At 29.8% G+C, this 20,768-nt stretch overlaps 1 protein-coding gene across 2 annotated transcripts in view; it reads left to right on the top strand.

Moving 5' to 3' along the window:
* Positions 1-20,768, top strand: part of LOC132739682 (uncharacterized) — a 49,985-nt gene that overhangs the window by 19,744 nt on the left and 9,473 nt on the right. The window contains exon 1 of one of the 2 annotated variants that reach the window (XM_060727444.1): positions 15,395-15,812. The exons of the other annotated variant lie outside the window; for it this stretch is intronic. Coding sequence (XP_060583427.1) covers positions 15,719-15,812 — 94 coding nt within the window. The 5' untranslated portion in view covers positions 15,395-15,718. Of the gene's footprint in view, positions 1-15,394; positions 15,813-20,768 lie in introns of those variants that run through there. 2 annotated transcript variants of the gene reach the window in all.

The raw sequence follows: 20,768 nt of genomic DNA, 5'->3' as shown, positions 1-20,768 counted from the left end.
AACGCGAAAGTACGATGATGAAAACGCGATAGTACGATGATGAAAACGCGACAGTACGATACTACGATGATGAAAACGCGATAAACTATCGTGTTTTCACCATCGTACTGTCGCGTTTTCACCATCGTAGTTTCGTGATTTCGCGTTTTCATCATCGTACTGTCGAGTATCGCGTTTCAGATCATACCATTTATAGGCGATGGCCCTAACGGCATTCCGGAATGCCGTTAGGGCCATCGCCTATGAATGTGTTAATCTGAAACGCGATAGTCGATAGTACGATGGTGAAAACACGAAATCACGAAACTACGATGGTGAAAACACGATAGAACGATGATGAAAACGCGATAGTACGATGATGAAAACGCGATAGTACGATGATGAAAACACGACAGTACGATGGTGAAAACGCGATAGTACGATGATGAAAACACGACAGTACGATGATGAAAACGCGATAGTGCGATGGTGGAAACGCAATAGTACGATGATGAAAATACGACAGTACGATGATGAAAACGTGAAATCACGAAACTACGATGGTGAAAACGCGACAGTACGATGGTGAAAACACGATAGTTTATCGCGTTTTCATCATCGTAGTATCGTACTGTCGCGTTTTCATCATCGTACTTTCGCGTTTTCATCATCGTACTTTCGCGTTTTCACCATCGTAGTTTCGTAATTTCGCGTTTTCACCATCGTACTATCGACTATCGCGTTTCAGATCAACACATTAATAGGCAATGGCCCTAACGGCATTCCGTAGTTTACTGCAAGGGCAGCTGATAGTAAAGTGTTTATAACAACTTTCTAGAAGCTCATTTTCAAACATCAAACACTTTTTATAAGAAATAATGTTTGATAATATTTATTGTAAGCAATTGCCATAAAGTTTGATATCTGAAATATCAATGGTATCTATCTCATAGATCAGCTTTGAAAAGATAGATTTCAAACAAGATACTACCTAAAACCACTTTATATGCTCACCAAAACACTCCAATCAATTGTAGTAATGTACTTCTCATTATGTAAGAAAATAGTCTTATTGCACTGTAGATGTATGATTGCATCTGATTTAAATATCAATGTTTGAGCTATTTTGGATACGGTGAAATAAGACATATAAGTAGTTAAATATCTAACAGTTTTTATGAAATCATGAAAATTATTACAATTTGTTTGGATGGTTATTTAAATCAACTCTTTAAAATTATTTATTTTTGCAGAGGTTTGGATAGGACAGACTGTCAGTTATTGATTAACATAATCGCAACATTAAAAAAGAGTACTATCAGGAAATAAGCTATTATGACATTAAAACAATCATGTTTCATAGCTTTCTATTAAAGCCCTGCAAGTAAAACGGTACAAATTACCCTTATTTTTGTTAAAAATGGATATACTACTTTTATGAATGGTGTGTAATTGTTGAATACTTTCGTAGAATGTTTGTTTTAAAATATTTTCAGGTATAAAATATTTCAGATTTTCTTTTAAATTACCAGTTCACATTTGTTTTAAACTATCTTGTTTACATTTGCTATTTGTGTCATTGCTACATAAAAGATGTGAACACTTTTGAAGCAAGAAACGGGTCGCTTAAATATATATATATTGTGTATATTGTGTATATATGATAATATGTATGTCGTTACAACTGAAGTGATTAGACTATTCAAAATATTTCAAAACTAGATGTTAATTGTGTACAACGATGCTGGTATTTCTACCATAGATTGTAAAATATAATACATTGAAACATCACTGGTCATACCGCGTAGTCAAAACATGTATTTGATTTTATATACTAATTAGTTACATATACTTATCTGAACTGCAAAATATCTGGTAAAGCCACAAACATGATCAACTTACAATCTATCTGGAATAAAAAACAAAACAATTTTTTACCCTAAAGAGATGTAACAATAGATAACTACTGAAAACATTTTTTTTCTGGTTGAACTGCATAAATATCCTAGTCCAAAAAAACAATTATCAAACATGTCAATAATATATGTCAATCCATATCAATAATGAAGTCATCTTGTATTTCGTAATATCTTATAACGTTTCCTTGACACCTCATACTATACTGTTCAATAACGAGACGAACAAAAGTTAACAGAATGGGCAATCCTGAAAAAGTAAAGCTTCAAATACTTTCTCAATGAAACGTACTTAATTGGTTTCACACATTCCTCAAGGGTTACTTTATATCATTGAATTGTTTGGAAAGTAAGATAATCGACACTGCCAAATTACTAACTTCTTGCACTTTACATTTTTACTAAAATGAATCACTGTTAATATTGTTAAACTGTTGATTACCCTTGCATTTGTTAAGCTGTGAAAAAGTTAGAAAATAAATAAAACCAGAAAGTGAGGTATTATGTTATACTGAAGTTGAAATAGACATGCAACTCAACATCTTATACGAAAGAAGCGCTTTTCTTTCTTGATGAATAAAAAACCCTCTATGAAAAGGGGATAATTTTAACTGTGAACAAAACGAGTGAATGTATTCTTTTGTGTATTTGTTAGTTATTTTTAGATATTTTTAAGCATCTACATACATATATGAAAAAATCAAATTAGTATTTGCGAAAATCAAAAGTTCAAATTCTCAGCACACTCAAAATTTTACTTGAATTTTTGTCTGTCATCTTCTGTTAAATAGTGATGTAGGGTTTCAAAAGAAGCATGGATCTTATTGAAGGTCTACTTATTTCCATATGAGAAATTTATTAATGGATACATGCAATTTAGTTATATTCATGTATTAGTCGGACTCCAGCAAAACTAAAAACAATTTTAATGAAGACACAAATCGAGAGATTCAAGGTAAGTAATGTTACAATCAAATGCTAAAATAAATCGAACTGATTTAATAAAAGATTTATTTGTATTTGAGTAAGATCATAATTATGTATTACAGAAATATTGTAACATTGTTTTCCATACGGGATTATTTAGTTGCGAAATATGAAAAATTGAACGGATGCATTTAGTTCTAGTTCATTATTTAAAAACACAATGCTTTTACTGTGCCAATGCTTATTTTTCCTTGACGTTGCAATAACATAATCTCAAACCTATATTTCAGAAACATGTCTTATCTTGGTTTTCAATTATATAATCATTCAAACGAAAAATGTGTATGCCAAAAAACCGAAACATTTTATTAAAGTTATGCACCTTTTGCATAAACTTTACCTAAAATAGCAGTCTTATTATTAATAAAATTATTCTAAATTATAGTTAAACTCAACCAAACAATGTTGTTTATCTGCCCACAGGTACGAAATAAATGATTTTTAATGTTACATGAATACAACTATCATTATTGTCAATATTTTGGAATTTTATTACTATTTTGTAATATTTGTTTTATTTTTAAATTGTATTAAAAAACAAATAAATTATATAATGAAGGTGTGTTGCATCAACACTAGCGCATGCAAAATTGTTAACACTTGAAATGATTACGTTCAAATGTTATAATTTTTTGTTACATCATCTATTCAAGAAAAAGAAATGCTATCAAGACTTGTATATGTGTTGCATATTAAGAAAAAAGAATTGTTACCTTTAAATAATATATGCTGATTATTTTTTGATATGTACGCTGTTAAAAAATCATAAAAATAATTTATTAATGTTTTGACATGTAAATACCTATAAAGTAAACAGACTTTGGGCTTCACAAGATAAAAATAATGATAGAGCTGTAGTAACTGTTTTTAAGTTTAATCTCCTAAATATTATTTAAGTACGAGATAATTAGCAAGATCGACAACTTCAAACGTTTGCAGTGTTTTGATTGCTTTGTAATTGAAACAAATGTAACACATTTTTTGAAATAAGTTTTTTTTATGATCAATTTATTTTACGAGACATAAATCGGTACAGGTTTTATTGTTAAAAGTTATAAAATGCACATTATCTGGAAGATTTTTTTTCTATTATTTTTATTTGAACTAATTAGTGTACGGCTCTATATTATTCAAAGTTTGTTTGAGTAACTCTTTCTTAAAAGACCTTTTAAATCTAATCGAAACACTCCTCAAATTAATTTAACAATATATTTCTTGTTCTTAAAGAAAATGATCTTATTGCATTAAAGGCAAATCTTTAAGTTATAAGTATTCCTTTTTTTTTTTGATAGAACGATTCAGTAAAACAGTAACCTTCAACGCTACGAGTGATGCACGTAAAATGTAAAATCAAAGTTTGTTTGGATGCACGAATCAGACCAATTATTCATCATTAAAAGCTAACACGAAATACGTGTTAATTAATTATGAAATGCTATTTGCCGTCTGTTCTCTAATATTTAGGATATTTTCTTCACTCTATCACATGGGCGACAATTTGTCACATTAGGTTGTATGTAAGTCATGTGTTTCTGGGTCGTGTTTGGGGATGCGTTCATTGAATGCCACTCATGTTGATCTTGTGTATCATATTATATTCTAAAAGTCTAGAGTTCTTTAATTAGGAAACAGTGAGGTCTGACATGTCTGTACATGTTTTAACACTAATAGCGTTCTATCCTGTATACAAGACTTTAAATCCAAATTGAAATAAAAAGTTCTCTGCGCGACTCAAGACTTTTATGCTCTCAATCATTGATCTCGACGGACAATATATATATAAATATCAACTATGTAAATTATCTTCTGTGTTCTTGTTCTGCAATTATACAATACTTTCAGAATAATAAGCCTGTAGATAAAAGTTTATTTAAAAAATAAAAGAATACATAGTCATCAATTACAAAAGTATTTTACAAACACCTTGTTTGTAGACCAAATGGCACATTCTTAATCGTCGCCTAATTGTGTGCAAGAACATCCTTTAAAAGATCCCCACTAAGGTCAATAAGACACAAACAAACAAAAAATATTTCAAAGATCATCTCGGGCACTTAAAAGCGAAATATTATGTATAAGATAATAAGAAATACTGTAACAATGAGAATGAGATGGAAAACCGATATTAATTTTGATTTTAGGTCATCAATAAAAGTAACAAAGGTCTTGAAAGAATTATTCTCAGACCCGTCATTTCAATAAAAAGCCCGTGGTGTTTCTTTAAACTAAGCCGGCGGCAATTTAGCAAGCAAGACGTATCACTGCGTGTAAAGGCGTATGAGAATATTTAAATGGGCATTGTTATAAATAATAGCCTTTGCAAATTCACTAAATATTGTGCAACATTCTACTTTCATTAATTTTACAGGAGCACAGAAAGGATAGGCTGACAATTATTTTACACAATTGCACCCTACATGTGATAGGATAACTGTCAAAACCTAACAAAAGTATGCTGTGTAGCATTTGTTTCACCTTTAGAAAAGGGCACTGCGCATTTTATAAAGGTTGTTCTCTGTTAGACGCTTACAAGTGAAATGTTTTATAACATCATTATTTTTATGACTATAAGTAGTATTTATATTTTATGAATGAGATAAAATTGTCGACACTATTGTAAGATATATTCAAAAGCTGTTAATATAAACAATTGAAAACATTTGCTTTGTTTATCAAGGTGCAATAAAAGGAAGGAGAAAAATCTTATTTTTGGACCTGTCAATACTGCTCCTGAAACATGAGTCAATTGTTCATTGAGGAGACCGCTCATTATTCTTGGTATCTTTATGTTAGATTAAGGCTTGCACTACATGTGTGATTTCTTAATTAGGAATTTGGGTTAATTTATTCTGATTTGTTTGCATGCTGAATGTAAGTTGGGTGTTAAAAAGTGGAATGCTATTTTTATTGTCAGTATTGTTTTTTTGTTGTTTTTTTTTGCATGACTCTTTTTAATTGAATGAAGGGCAATTAATTGAGTTTGTTTAAATTCGGATTTAATTCGCTGTAGTGTCACAGCAGTATCTTAAGAAGCCTGCAGAAATCATGAAAATAAAGTAGAAAACTATCGTGTTTTTTCCGACGATTCTTACACTTCTCATTCATTATCTCATTAGGAAGAAGTACAGTGCACAAGAACCGGAATTCTGTACTTAATGATTTTTGAGTTATTGCCCTTTGTTTATTTTTATACTTAATTAAATAGGCTTGTCAAGAGCATAACTTTGTCACTATAAGTATGATTGACTTCAAATTTTGTTTAAATGCTTCGTTGATCTGAAGTGCAGTGCTTAAGAATCCATGACAGAGTCCTCCATTTGATCTGTCAGTGTAAAACGTTTCCTTGGTATTTCCATTAATCCAGACGTAACGTTGTTACAATCAGATCAAATGCCACTAAAGTTAAAGGTAAATGTACATTCATTGCATAAGCAGTGTTTATACATAGCCTATATTTAAGAAGAAAATGCCAGCTATATTACAGCTATATAGTGTTGACAAGAATACACATCCGACTCGCGGGGATTTAGTTATTAAAACCTATTTGTTTACAGCGTTTTAAAGTATGCAAATTATCTCACCGGTAGATGATTTTGTGCCCTCTTACTGATCAGGTTGAAATGTTTTGATTATCAATATATTTAACACAAAGTCATGTAATATTTACTTCTTAAATTTGTAAATATAAAAAGGAAGGATCAAATTAAAAAAGAGATAACAAAATTTTTGACATGGATACCTTGACTGAAGTATGTTGCAATTTTTCATGTCCTTCATGTGCAGATCCAATCAAATTGCTATTTTCATGTAATTTTGTTGTGATTTATGCTTCTGAGGGATCACCCTTTTTAGATCTCCAAAATCAAAGATTGAATAAATTATTCGAATTTATATGGGTAATTCTTATGTACCGTTTTGCTTTACTCTATGTGGATGTAATGAGTGAAGTTGATGTCGTTATAAATCTGACGTTATGAATAAATCAAAACCTATAACCGTTTTTGTCCTAGTTAAAGATTAAATACTCAAAACTGTTTTAAATCGACATTGAAAATGTTCATCTATAAATATTTATTGTTTAATTATGATATACAACCTGCGTCCGGATCTTCCGATATCAGACAAGATTAGGAAAGACCGTAATGAAGCGTACTGAAAAAATAGAAAATAGAGATGTTAAGGGAAAAGCGTTATCTTTTGGTCAAGAGGAAGTGGTTTAGACGAAATAATATAAAACAAACATCTGCCGCTGATTCACATCAGGTTACATTATGTTATAAAAACCTAAACAAATGTTTTCTGATGATATGCTTGCTGATACTTTTCGCAATTTTTGTAAAATATGATTATTAAAATCTCTTTATTCGTTTCCAAGTAAAATACATATACAATTGTTTCAGGTATTCGAATATTAAACGGGAGCATTCCTTTTTTTAAAGTATAAACTTTTTTATAATGGGCCAAAAACTTACAACTTGTAGCTGCAGATGTCATGTTTTAAATTTGTTTAATTGTATGTTATACGTGTATTTGTGTATATTAGTTTAAAAGAAAAGCATCCACATATAAACATAATTATTATGTTTACATATTAAGCATTACCAGAATAATTTACAATACATGTTGTTAAAAAGAATTATATGAGAATATTATAAAGTTATTTCATATGTGATTTTGGAACAGTCAAACTGTTTGCCCGAGGTGGAGGGGGAAGTGTTTTGAACTGTTGCCCAAGGCCGTAGGCAGAGGGCAACAGTTCAAAACACTATCCCCTATACAGAGATAGAGTTGTAGCTGTAAGAGTTGGTTACAATACAATGAATAAGTACGTTTTTCTAAGATTAGATTACAGAATTTTGCAACATATTCGATAATACTACTATTGGAAACGTAAAACATTTATCATCATTTAACATAAAAAAATCCATTATGAATCTTTTTTGCTTTACCAAACAGAGTTTGTCTTATATCAGTATATTGTGGGCATTTCAAAAGAAAAATGATCATTATTTTGTACGTTTTTGATATCGATCAATTTCAAGTATTATTTGTTTGACTCCGCAGCGAAATGTAGCAAGTTCAGATCTATGTGCTTATGAGGTCGCGAAAATTAAATATAATCCTCAATTTTTAAAATAAAATTAAAAATTCCGGTTTGTTCTCAATTATTAATTTTCAGACCTTAGTGAACTATATAACTCATGAAAAGATTTAAAATTTAATCCAATTATCTAAATATTGGTTAATTTTAATTTACTCGCAGGTTATCTAAAAGTGTGTGTATGTTTATGTAAACGAACGTTTTCTACCTCAAAATTCACTACACCGATATTTTTAAAAAATTTTATTTTTCTGTAAAAATGCTAGTTTCTATATTGCATTCCAGATACATGTTTACAATACTGGTGCACCATTTTTAATTCTTCTATCTGGCATTTTGAAAAATCAATATAACAGTACAAATTTACGATAATACACATTTTAATTGTCTAGAAAAAGTGGTTCCCAGTTCATGTCACCTAAAACATCAAGGTTAGGTGTATATTTACCAGTTCCTATAAAGAACAAATATGCATGTCCCTGATTTGAGTTGTATCTATACAACTAAACTCTCTTGTGTCCCATACACAACAACTAACCAAACTAGGGTGTCAAATTATTTTGTATAAACATGAAATGGCATACCACCCATTGCCTTGCATTTTGCAATTAATAATCCTAGAACCTTTCTTTCTGCTTGTGACACAAACTTAGCAATACAGTTTGAGCACATTAAATAACTCTATATACAAGCTTCTGCATGGATATTTTCATAACACTGCAAATGAATTTCTTGAACTCTGATTTGCTGAAACACATTGTAATCATTTAGTTTCACAAGTTGCTGAAAAGCATATACCGGATAAGACAAAAACGTCCTGAGGCGTTATATATTAATCTCATTCAAACTATATTTTCCTGTCAGCAACTTGTATAACTATTTATAACACCGTACACCTGTGCGTATTTTACAGATATATAATATTGAGCATTTTAGACTTGAATTCTGCTTAAGTCGGTGCTAGGGGGCGTGGACGGTAGTTTGAACACTACAATACCGTCCATGAACAGGCTCGAACAAATCGAGCCCGCAACATTTTCAATATTGACTTTTGGACTTTCCTTAGGAATTCTTTTTTCTCTATTTGATTTAAAAATAATTTCCTCGATGTATTCAAATATATTTTTTTTTCATCAAATAACAAAGGTACTCAAACATATCCTTTTATCCTGTTGATATAAACGATATGTTTCATTAATACAAAAAGTGCGGGAGGTTCTTAGAATCAATAAATACGTCGCTTAGGGGTATATGATAAGAATTGTAAATCCTTGTCTACCGTACAGCTGGAAGTAATAGTCTGGTTAAAAACTACTTAGTAATTTAAAAGTAAATTAGTTAGTTTTGGCTGTATGTATGTCTATATTATTTGTTTTATATATTTTACATTCGTTACTTATTCTTTCGAAATACTTACCATCTTATTCGTAACTATTTTTTTAATCTCATGAAATGAATGTGTTAATCTTAAAGTTTAATGTTCCAATTTACAAGTAAACAGCTTCTCGAATGATATAATTCAAGAAAAATACAGGATGATATTATAATTATGCTTGTATTTATTGATATCAGTATTTGTAAATTAGAACATACAACGTTGTATATTGTTGTAATAAAATTTCTTTGATCCAAAATATCTTGTCAAACGTCAGAATAGAATATCAAATGTTTTGCTTAATAGTTTTAATTATAACTACACATTTACTGAATATATAAGTCGCGGAAAAAATAAATAATTTTTCGCGGAAAACACGTTAAAACTCTGCTTATCCCTGTTGCACTTTGATATAATGTAGTCATCTTGTATTTCATACTTGTTTCCTAGACACCTCATATTATACCGAGGGAATTCCAAGACGAACAAATGGATCCAATGAGCAATTCCCTAAAATAATCAAATATTTTCCCAATGAAACAAATTTAATTGATTAAGCAAATTCCTCAAGGGTTATTTCATACTATTGAATTATATATTATGATAGTAAAATAATCAATACTGCCAAATGTACTTCAAGTATTTTTTCTTTCCTTTTATCTTCCTGAATCTTGTTCTATTTCTGTTAGTTGCAAAATCATCTGCTTGTCTGTGTATGATAAAATAAGATATTATCTTGCAATAAATTAAAAATCAGCAAGAAAGGTGTAAACCCAAAGCTGACAGTAGCTTGCGACTGAGGTTGTTATTCTAAAAATGTGATCTTTTTTCTTTGAATTAAATTATTAGAACATAAACATGTTATTTTCTATAACATAAAAGGATATAATTCCAATGTGAATACAACCAGCCAATGTGATTTTTTATGTATTTGTTAGTAAATTTCAGATGTTGTTTAAAGAAGTAGAAATATCAAGTATACTTCTGGAGAAAATTGACTCTTTCAATTTGGTTGGCTTAGTTTTGCAACGTAAAACTAATTTGCCCAATAGTTTCATCAAATCATGTTTTAATTCTTATTTTTTAGTTAAAGTGCATTCGATAACATAAAATACTAAGTATTGGTTACTATGTAAAGTACTAGTAGAACATGTGGGAACTCAACGTCAGTACTGTTCGTTTTTAAACTTCAATTTTACAGCATCAACAATCGTCTTTCATTGAATATGGAAAACAAGATCAGCAAGGATTGGCGTCGTTCAATGAATGCAACCCCCGCACGACCCAGTAACTCAGAACCACTTGAAAGGAGCCCAATACATCATTCGCGAAATATATACCACCTTTTGACCTATTTAAACTTAAAAGATAGACGGACATGAATTTTTTTTCATTTCAAGGCCAGGGAAACCTTCAAACATTGCAATATCGAATCAATTGACTTTTGGTGTCAAAATTATGTCGTGAATATACACCCAAATTGAAATCAATCTGATTAGAATGCTTCAGAATATTTATTTTCTTTCTAAAAAGAAACCCATGTGTGGCCTTAACTCCCTTTATATTCCATTGGAAAATAGAAGGTCAGCATTTGATCCCTACTATCGTAACGACTTTACATAACATTGTGCCTTAATGTCATGTAGCTGTTAAATGACGTCCACCATTTGTCCGTGCATAATTTTGACGTCATATTATTAGATTTAAAATTAGTTTCAAAAGATACTAAAATTGAAAAAGAAACATAGGACGGCGTTCAATTTGACGCAGCAACGTGATATTATTAAACTTTGTGTTAAGCTGAACAAATCATCGGCCGGTAAATACAAAAAAAGAACATGAATGCGGATATAAATTCCACTGAGACCACCGGAAATGGAAGGCCGGAAAACTTTACCTCGAACTTGATTAGCAGTATGATAAAAAGACATTCTTGAAACATGAGTTCAGCAAAACATGAGATGTTTTGAGAAGGCCGAATCGTAATTACCAGAATTGTAAATGTGATTACGCTATTTACGTCTTTTTTTGTTATCTGAGCGCGTTGTGTGGTAAATAGTAGTTTGTTTTAAATTGGCTTGAAAACATAACTTTTTGTTACTTTTTTTACGTTTCATAATAATAAATATTCATGGCGAATACTGTTTTATCTTTATAATCAAAGAAAAATAAATAATGTTTTGTCTTTTCATATTTTAAGGGCCATCGTTATTGTTATAAGTTAAACCGATTTGAAGATAATTGATTGAAGTATTTTTGTTTATGCATAAACATGAAATATATATCTCATCGAAAAGAGATGGTATCCACATTTCAGTATTATTTAAAGTATTCTGCAAACGTAATTTAATTTTTTACGACAATGCACTTTATTTTATAACAACCGTTATCATACTATAAATAACTTTAGGTTTGAAATTAAGTTTAATCATTCACTAAACAAAATGAAATTTGTACAAGAGCCAACAACTAATAAAATAATAGCATAGACGTCACAATTTACGTTACAAATACTTATATCGATACATATTTTTTTGTCCATGCACATAAAAGTTAACATGCATCCGTATCAGCAATATAACAATCAATTCATAAAAGAATGGTGGTATAAATTGTTAATATATTATTACTGAACAGTTAATATAACTGTCTATATATGTCTGAACTATGTTTATTTTTCTTGTCTTGGATCTGCCTGTCTCGGTCCTGCTCTCCTTGATTCTCCATATTAAAGCTGTGTCTCGTCTGTACAGTGTTTGTTTCTTCTTTATCGCTATTTTTTCCCATATGTTATCTCATCCGTTTATTGTATGCTTGAGTTTTCTGCACGGTTTATGGTGAGTCTATGTTTATCTGCGATGCTGATTTTTGCATGAGCTCCCGTAATTTCTCTTATTCCTGCATGATTAAACTTCTCATACGGAATAATCTATTTCACGTTCTATCTTTTTGCATGTCACCGTTAATTCTTCTTTAAAGCGAATTTAAAAAAAACTAATACTAGTAATTTTTTAATTCCACCAACTATTCTGAATTTTATGTTTCTATTTAAAAAAAAAGATAATGGTCGAAACTTTTACAAAGCATTTAGATTTCTTTTACAAACAAATGAATCAAGAACGTTGCTAAATAAAATATTTGTGTATTTTACATTATCGATTTATAATTGACAAATGTGATCAAACTAAAAAAATATTTTAATTAATTTTACTAAGGTGATGCGATTTATAATTGAAATCAGTACAGGCTAAATGTTTTACAGTTAGAAAATAAACTGACATATTTGTATCATGTTTTGTCAGAACTTACGGGTGTGTTTAATTTACACTTTATCGTTATTTCTCATACAAATTAAGTGCGATTTAAGGCAATCAAATAAACAGTTTAGTATTTATAATTATGATGTATCGGCTCTTAATAAATCAAAATATCATACACTGCACCAAATTGTGTACGTAAACTCAAGCCGAGAAAATCTTAACTTTCGTCGTTCACAAGAAGGCAAAATACACTGAAACGCCTTGCATTCAACATATCAGGCTGCTAAAAAGTATTAACAGAAGCTAAAATATTACCCGAACTCTAATAGTAAATATAGTTTAAGGAAATTTTAAAGATTGATGATTTTAATATGAAAGAGAAGTTAATTATGTCAATTACTTTTACCCATGGAATTCGGATTACCATTGTATCAGTCAACTAAATTCCAGATCATACGAGAACCATTTCACCGGCGTACAATATGTCCGAAAGACTTCTTACCAGTCTTAGATATGATTGTAAATTATCCTTAGCCGAATTTCAATGTTAGGGCGGTTATAATTATGCATCTAAATCTCTTTTCTCTTTGCACATAATGAAATCGAACGCATATTCACGGGTAATAAAACATGAAAGGTCTCACAATAGCTACAAAAAAGCAGAGATCATCGGTAATAAATAGGCTATATACAAAATCATCACAAAGCCGAGTCAAGTCTTATGAATTAATGCGGATCAGTTCTGTTCGGCCTAATATATCATAAAGCTGTAAGAGATAACTCTGAACTTTCTTTTGTTAAAGTTTTGTATGAATGTTAACACATTCGAGTGTGTTTTGAGGAAAATAGTAGGTCAAAAAGATATTGCCAATAAAAGCATTGACGTAAAAAACAACAACATCAAACACCGTACTTAAAAAAAAAAAGAAAAAAATATTCATGTTTCCGTCGACCGCTTTAAAACTGGTTTAAAACTCATTACTTAATCCTCCACACTTAGTCTAGTTTTTATATGTTTAACATACTCTGTTTACTGCAAGGGCAGCTGATAGTAAAGTGTTTATAACAACTTTCTAGAAGCTAATTTTCAAACATCAAACACTTTTTATAAGGAATAATGTTTGATTATATTTATTGTAAGCAATTACCATAAAGTTTAAAATCTTAGATATCAATGGTATCTATCTCATAGATCAGCTTTGAAAAAATAGATTTCAAACAAGATATCACCTAAAACCACTTTATATGCTCACCAAAACACTCCAATTAATCGTAGTAATGTACTTCTCATTATGTAAGAAAACTGTCTTATTGCACTGTAGATATATGATTGCATCTGATTTAAATATCAATGTTTGAGCTATTTTGGATACGGTGAAATAAGACATATAAGTAGTTTAATATCTAACAGTTTTTATGAAATCATGAAAATGATTACAATTTGTTTGGATGATTAATAAAATGTACTATTTAATTTCAAAATAGGACAGACTGTCAATTATTGATTAAGACAATCGCAACATTAAATAAGAGTACTGTCAGGAAGTAGCAATTGGCTGTTATAGTTATGCATGTTATAGTTGTAGTTAACCTATCATGACATAAAACAATAATTTAATGTCCCATTGTTTTCTATTAAAGCCCTGCAAGTAAAACGGTATAAATTACCATTATTTTTGTTCAAAATGGATATACTATTTTTACGATTGGTGTGTAATTGTTGAATACTTGCGTAGAATGTTTGTTTTAAAATATTTTCAGGTAATAACATATTTCAGATTTTACTTAAAAATGACCTGTTTACATTAGTTTTAAACCATATCTTGTTTACATTCACTACTCTCATTGCTACATGAAATATGTGAACAACTTTGAAGAAAGAAACGCGTCGCTTAAGTATATATACTCGTATATATATGATATGTATATATGATAATATGCCTTTCGTTACAACTGAATGATTAGACTATTCAAACTGGTTTCAAAGCTAAATGTTATTTGTGTATAACGATGCTTTATATGGTCAGCTGTTACACAATTATTATAGCTGGTATTTGTACCATAGCACTTGATCAGTGATTGTAAAATATAGTAAAATGACACATTACTGGTCATACCGCATAGCCAAAACATGTATTTCATTTTAAATACTAATTAGAATATCAATTAGTTACATATACTTATCTGAACTGCAAAATATCTGGTAAAGCGACAAAAATAATAAAATTTCAGTCTATCTTGAATTAAAAAAACCAAACAATTTATAAAAAAAATGTAGCAAAAGATAACCATTGAAAACATTTTTTCTGGTTAAACTCGAAATATTCAAGTGCATAAAAACAATTATCAAACTTGTCAAAAATAAATGTCAATCCTCATAAATAATGAAGTAATCTTGTATTTCGTAAGATCTTTTTACGTTTCCTTGACACCTCATACTATACCGATTGAAATGACGAGACGAGAAAGTTAACAAAATGGGCAATCCTGAAAAAATAAAGCTTCAAATATTTTCTCAATGAAACATACTTAATTGATTTCACACATTCCTCAAGGGTTACTTTATATCATTGAATTGTTTGGAAAGTAAAGTAACCGACACTGCCAAAATAACTAACTTCTTGCACTGTCTGAATCACTGTTAAAATTGTTACACTGTTGATCACTCTAGCATTTGTTTATCTAGAAAAGTTATAAAAAAGGTAGATATGTTAGAAAATAAATAAATCCAGAAAGTGAGGTGTTATGTTATACTTAAGTTGAAATAAACATGCAACTCAACGAAGTGCCTTTCTTTCTTGATGAATAAAACACCTCTATGAAAATAGGATAATTTTAATGTGAACAAAACGAATGAATGTATTCTTTTATATTTTTGTTAGTTATTCTCAGATGTTTTAAGTTGGGAAATATTATATCTACATACATGTATGAAGAAAGCAAATAGGTATTTGCGATAATCAAACTTTCAAATTTTCAGCATACTAAAATTTTTACTAGAACTTTGTCTGTATTGTTCTGTCAAAAAGTGACGTAGGATTCAAAAAGAAAGCATAGATTTAATTAAAGTTCTACTTATTTCCATGTGAGAAACTTATTAATGGATACATGCAATTTAGTTATCTTCATGGATAAGTCGGACTCCAGCAAAATTAAAAACAATTTTAATGAAGACACATATCAAGAGATTCAAGGTAAGTAATGTTACAATCAAATGCTAAAATAAACCGAACTGATTTAATAAAAGATTTACTTGTATTTGAGTAAGATCACAATTATGCATTACAGAAATTTTGTAACATTGTTTTCCATACGGGACTATTTTGTAGATGTAAATCCAATGAATAAAAATGTTGCGAAATATGAAAAATTGAACGATAGGTGCATTTAGTTCTAGTTCATCATTAAAAAACACAATGTTACTGTGTCATGTCAATGCCTATTTGTCCTTGGCGTTGCAATTACATAAGCTTAAACCTGTTTTTTCAGAAGCATGTTTTATCTCGGTTTTCAATTATATAATCATTTGAACATACATTATAACGAAAATTCTGTATGCCAAAAAACCGAAACATTTTCATAAAGTAATCCACCTTTTGCATAAACTTTACCTAAAATAGTAATCTTATTATCAATAAAATTGTTCTAAATTATAGTTAAGCTCAACCAAACAATTTTGTATATCTGCCCACAGGTACGAAATAAATAATTTTTAATGTTAGATTAATACAACTATCATCATTGTCAATATGTTTGAAACACTAGAAATGATGATGTTCAAATGTTAACATTTGTTTTGTTACATCATCTATTAAAGAAAAAATGCTATCAAGGCTGTGAGGGATGTTGCACTTATTCATTATCCCTCATGTACAGACTCAATAAAACTGAGTCTGCAATTCTCTTGTAATTTTGTTGTGATTAATGCTTTCGAGGGATCACTTTGTTTCCAGATTTTTATACATGTGTTGGATATTAAAAAAAAAAGAATTCTTGCCTTTTCGTAATATATGCTGATAATTACTTGTACGCTGTTATAAAAATCATAAAAATAATTTATCAATGTGTTTTGACATGTAAATACCTATAAAGTAAACAAGTTTTGGGCTTCAGAAGATAAAAAATAAAGATATAGCAGTAGTAACTGTCTTTAAATTTAATCTCCTAAAATATTATTTTAGTACAAGATAATTAGCAAGGTCGACAACTTCAAACGTTGTGAAGAGGAAGTTGCAGTGTTTTGATTACTTTGTAATTGAAACAAATGTAACACATTTTTTTGAAATAAATTCGTTTTTTTATGATCAATTTATTTTACGAGATATAAATCAGTACAAATTTTATTGTTAACAGTTATAAAATGCACATTATCTTGAAGACTTTTTTCTATTATTTTTGTTAGAACTAATTAGTGTACGGCTCTATATTATTCAAATGTTGAGTAACTCTTTCTTGAAACATAATAATTATGTAAAGAATCGCGTAAAGTATTGATTTGATATCATCTAATGAATTAGATTTTAAGTATATAATCAAGATGTACCGATTATCAATGAATCTAAACACAAAATTCTTCTGCACACACCAAGGTTGAAGTCGCCGAATGCTTGAATGTTGTATTACATTAGTGGAGAGACCGGGCAATTGTTTAAGTTTGTGGATGACAAAAAAAGGCCATTACGTATTTAAATTCCTTACATTTTCCGTAGTTCCTGTTCATATCGTTTGAAAATAATTTATCAATCTCTAATGCTAAATCTAAAAATCAAGACAAATTCACTTCAATATCTATGATCATTTGATTTGAATGAGAGGTGGATCGGCAGTATCTTAGATCCTATTCCAATTTCAAATTTTATTGCTTGAAACATTATACAATGTTTATAGCAGGTAAACAATATAAACATATATACCTGTCCAATGGATAAGACATGAGGTAAACAATTAACAAGAGCTTTACAAACAGACAAAGAGAAGAATTTCAGTACAATATTATCAAAATATGATGCCTTAAACAATGCGAATTTTATTTGCAGAAAAAATTAATTTTACTAAGTTATATAAAGTTTTTTTTGATGATGAACACATGATATTTTCAAATTTGTTTAAAGAAGGCCAGTGACAATAATAACTTTTAAAAAATTAAATTTACTAATGGTTCTATATTTTGGACAAACTAGTAAAAAGTGGTATTCTGTTTCAATAGATTGCATGTTACAAGACTTACAAAGACGCTCATTTAGGGGTATGTTAGTGTATCTTTCCGTTTCTATCGTAAATATTGCAATCGCATCGTTCTGATTTTAACACTATTTCAATCAAACATGACAATTGTAAACAGCATGACTATTAACTTTTGTCTACTTTTGCATATCTTCAAGGGCAGTTTTGAAAATGAAAACTTTGAACACCAGATTGTTTAAAGACCTTTTAAATCTCATCAAAACAATCTTCAAATTAATTTAACAATATATGTCTTGTTTTTAAAGAAACTGATCTTATTGCATTAAAGGCAAATCTTAAAGTTACAACTATTCCATTCTTCTGATAGAACGATCCGGTAGTACAGTAACCTTCAAACGCTACGATTGTTGTAAAATCAAAGTTTGTTTGGATGCTCGGATCAGACCAATTTTTTATCTTTGAAGCTTACGAAATACGTGTTAATTAATTATGAAATGCTATTTGCCATCTGGTTTCTAATATTTAGGACATTTTTTTCACTCTATCACATGGGCGACATTTGTCACATTAGGTTGTTTGTCAGTCATGTGTTTCTGGGTCGTGTTTGGGTATGCGTTCATTGAATGCCACTCTTGTTGATCTTGTGTATCATATTTCATTCTAAATGTCTAGAGTTTTAACACTTATAGTGTTCCATCCTGTATACAAAACTTTAAATCCAAATGGAAATAAAAATGCTCTTAATCATTGATCTCGAAGGACAAAATATATATAAATATCAACTATGTAAAATTATCTTCTGTGTTCTTGTTCTGCAATTATACAATATTTTCAGAATAATAAGCCTGTAGATAAAAATGTATTTAAAAAAATAAAAGAATACATAGTCCTCAATTACAAAAGTATTATTACAAACAGCTTGTTAGTTGACCAAATGGCACATTCTTAAGCATCGCCTAATTGTAGGCACGAACACCCTTTAAAGGATCCCCACTAATGTCAATAAGACTCAAACAAACAAAAAATATTTCAAAGATCATCTCGGGCACTTAAAAGCGAAATATTATGTATAACATAATAAGTAATACTGGAAAACCGATATTAAGTGCGATTACACGCTTTTGATTTTTAGGTCATCAAGAAAATTAACAAAGGTCTTGAAAGAATTATTTCCAGACCCGTCATGTCAATAAAAAACTCCGTGGTGTTATTTTTAACAAAGCCGGCGGCAATTTAGCAAGCAAAAAGTATCACTGCGAGTAAAGGCGTATGAGAATATTTAAATGGGCATTGTTATAATAAATAGCCCTTGCAAATTCACTTAATATGGTGCTATATTTTACTTTCATTAATTTTACAGTAGCACAGAAGGCTGAAAATTAATTTACACAATTGCACCATAATAGGATTACTGTCAAAACCTAACAAAAGTATGTTTTGTAACATTTGTTTCACCTTCAGAAAAAGGCACTGCGCTTTTTATAAAGGTGTCCTCTATTAGACACCTACAATAAAACGTTTTATAATATCATTATTTTTATGACTTTAAATAGTATTTATATTTTTATGAATGAGATGAAATTGTCGACACTGTTGTAAGATATATTCATAAGCTGTTAATATAAACAATTGAAAACATTTCCTTTGTTTATCAAGGTGCAATAAAAACGAGTCTCAATTTCTTATTCATTAAATATTTATCTAATGGGACATACACTCGATATCTGAGATTTAAGGAAGGAGAAAAAATCTTTTTGGACCTGTCAATACTGCTCTTGAAACATGAGTCAATTGTTCATTGAGAAGGTCGCTCCTTATTCTTGGTATCTTTGTGTTACATTAAGGCTTGCACTACTTGTGTGATTTCTAAATTAGGAATTTGGGTTCATTTATTCTGATTTGTTTGCATGCTGAATATAAGTTGAGTGTTCAAAAGTGGAATGCTATTTTTATTGTCAGTATTGTTTTTTTTCATGACTCTTTTTAATTGAATGAACGGCAATTAGTTGAGCTTGTTTAAATTTGAATTTATTTCACTTTAGTGTTACAGCAGTACCTCAAGAAGCTTGCAGAAATCATGATCATAAAGTAGAAAACTATCGTAATTGTTTGACGAGTCTTACACTTCTCATTCATTATCGTATATAAAACGGTGCAAAGAGATGAATTAGACGTCCAAACGTGCTTTTTGGCGGATGAAAAGGCGATATTTTAGCATGTAATATTCAAGCGCCTTGTCCGGTATATATCAGAATACGGTATTTAGTGTAGCACCCAAAAACGTTTTTTTTTTAAGTCTCACTCTTCAACTTCTTGATATGTTTTATACACTTCTATTAAATCAATGCTTGAATTGCAGTTTTAACTCCATGTGTATTATATCGCTAAACCATTTAGGCGTAAAGTATTGATTTGAAAAATACTCTTCCCAAGTGTTTCTGATACTTCAGACGACAATTGTATAAACAAATATAACTTTCGTCTTTTGGTAAACTTTCTTTGATTTTGCAAATAATAAAAGATATTTGTTTATTCTATTTACTTAATCTTTAAATTGAAAAACATAACAACAACAATCGAAAAGTCCAAAAGTATCAGACTGGGTTACTTGATTGCGTTATATTTTTTATAACCGTGTCATATGTTAACCTTATCGACGTCTGAATGCTGCAAAATTAGTTGATATTCCATTTTCGATGCCTTAAAATAACAAAAATAAGTGTTGCTCGCATTGAATTAATACAGTCATGTTTTATTGACCGTATAAGAATATAATGTACGAAGTCAAAAAACCTTTAAATGTTTATAGTTCTCAGTAAACATTGATTTGAATTAGCAGCATGACTTGCTTATATGCAATCTTATTATTGCATTTCTTTGCTTTTAGCTTTGAATATAAATCTAAGGGGGGCAACAATCGTACGATACTGACATATACAGCAGCCTCCCTTTGTCAAAGAATTAGT

The sequence above is a fragment of the Ruditapes philippinarum genome, unplaced genomic scaffold (assembly GCF_026571515.1).
Source record: "Ruditapes philippinarum isolate M1 unplaced genomic scaffold, ASM2657151v2 ctg234_1_1_1_1, whole genome shotgun sequence".
NCBI classification, from domain to species: Eukaryota; Metazoa; Mollusca; class Bivalvia; order Venerida; family Veneridae; genus Ruditapes; species Ruditapes philippinarum.
This window is presented reverse-complemented; position numbering and strand designations above follow the sequence as displayed.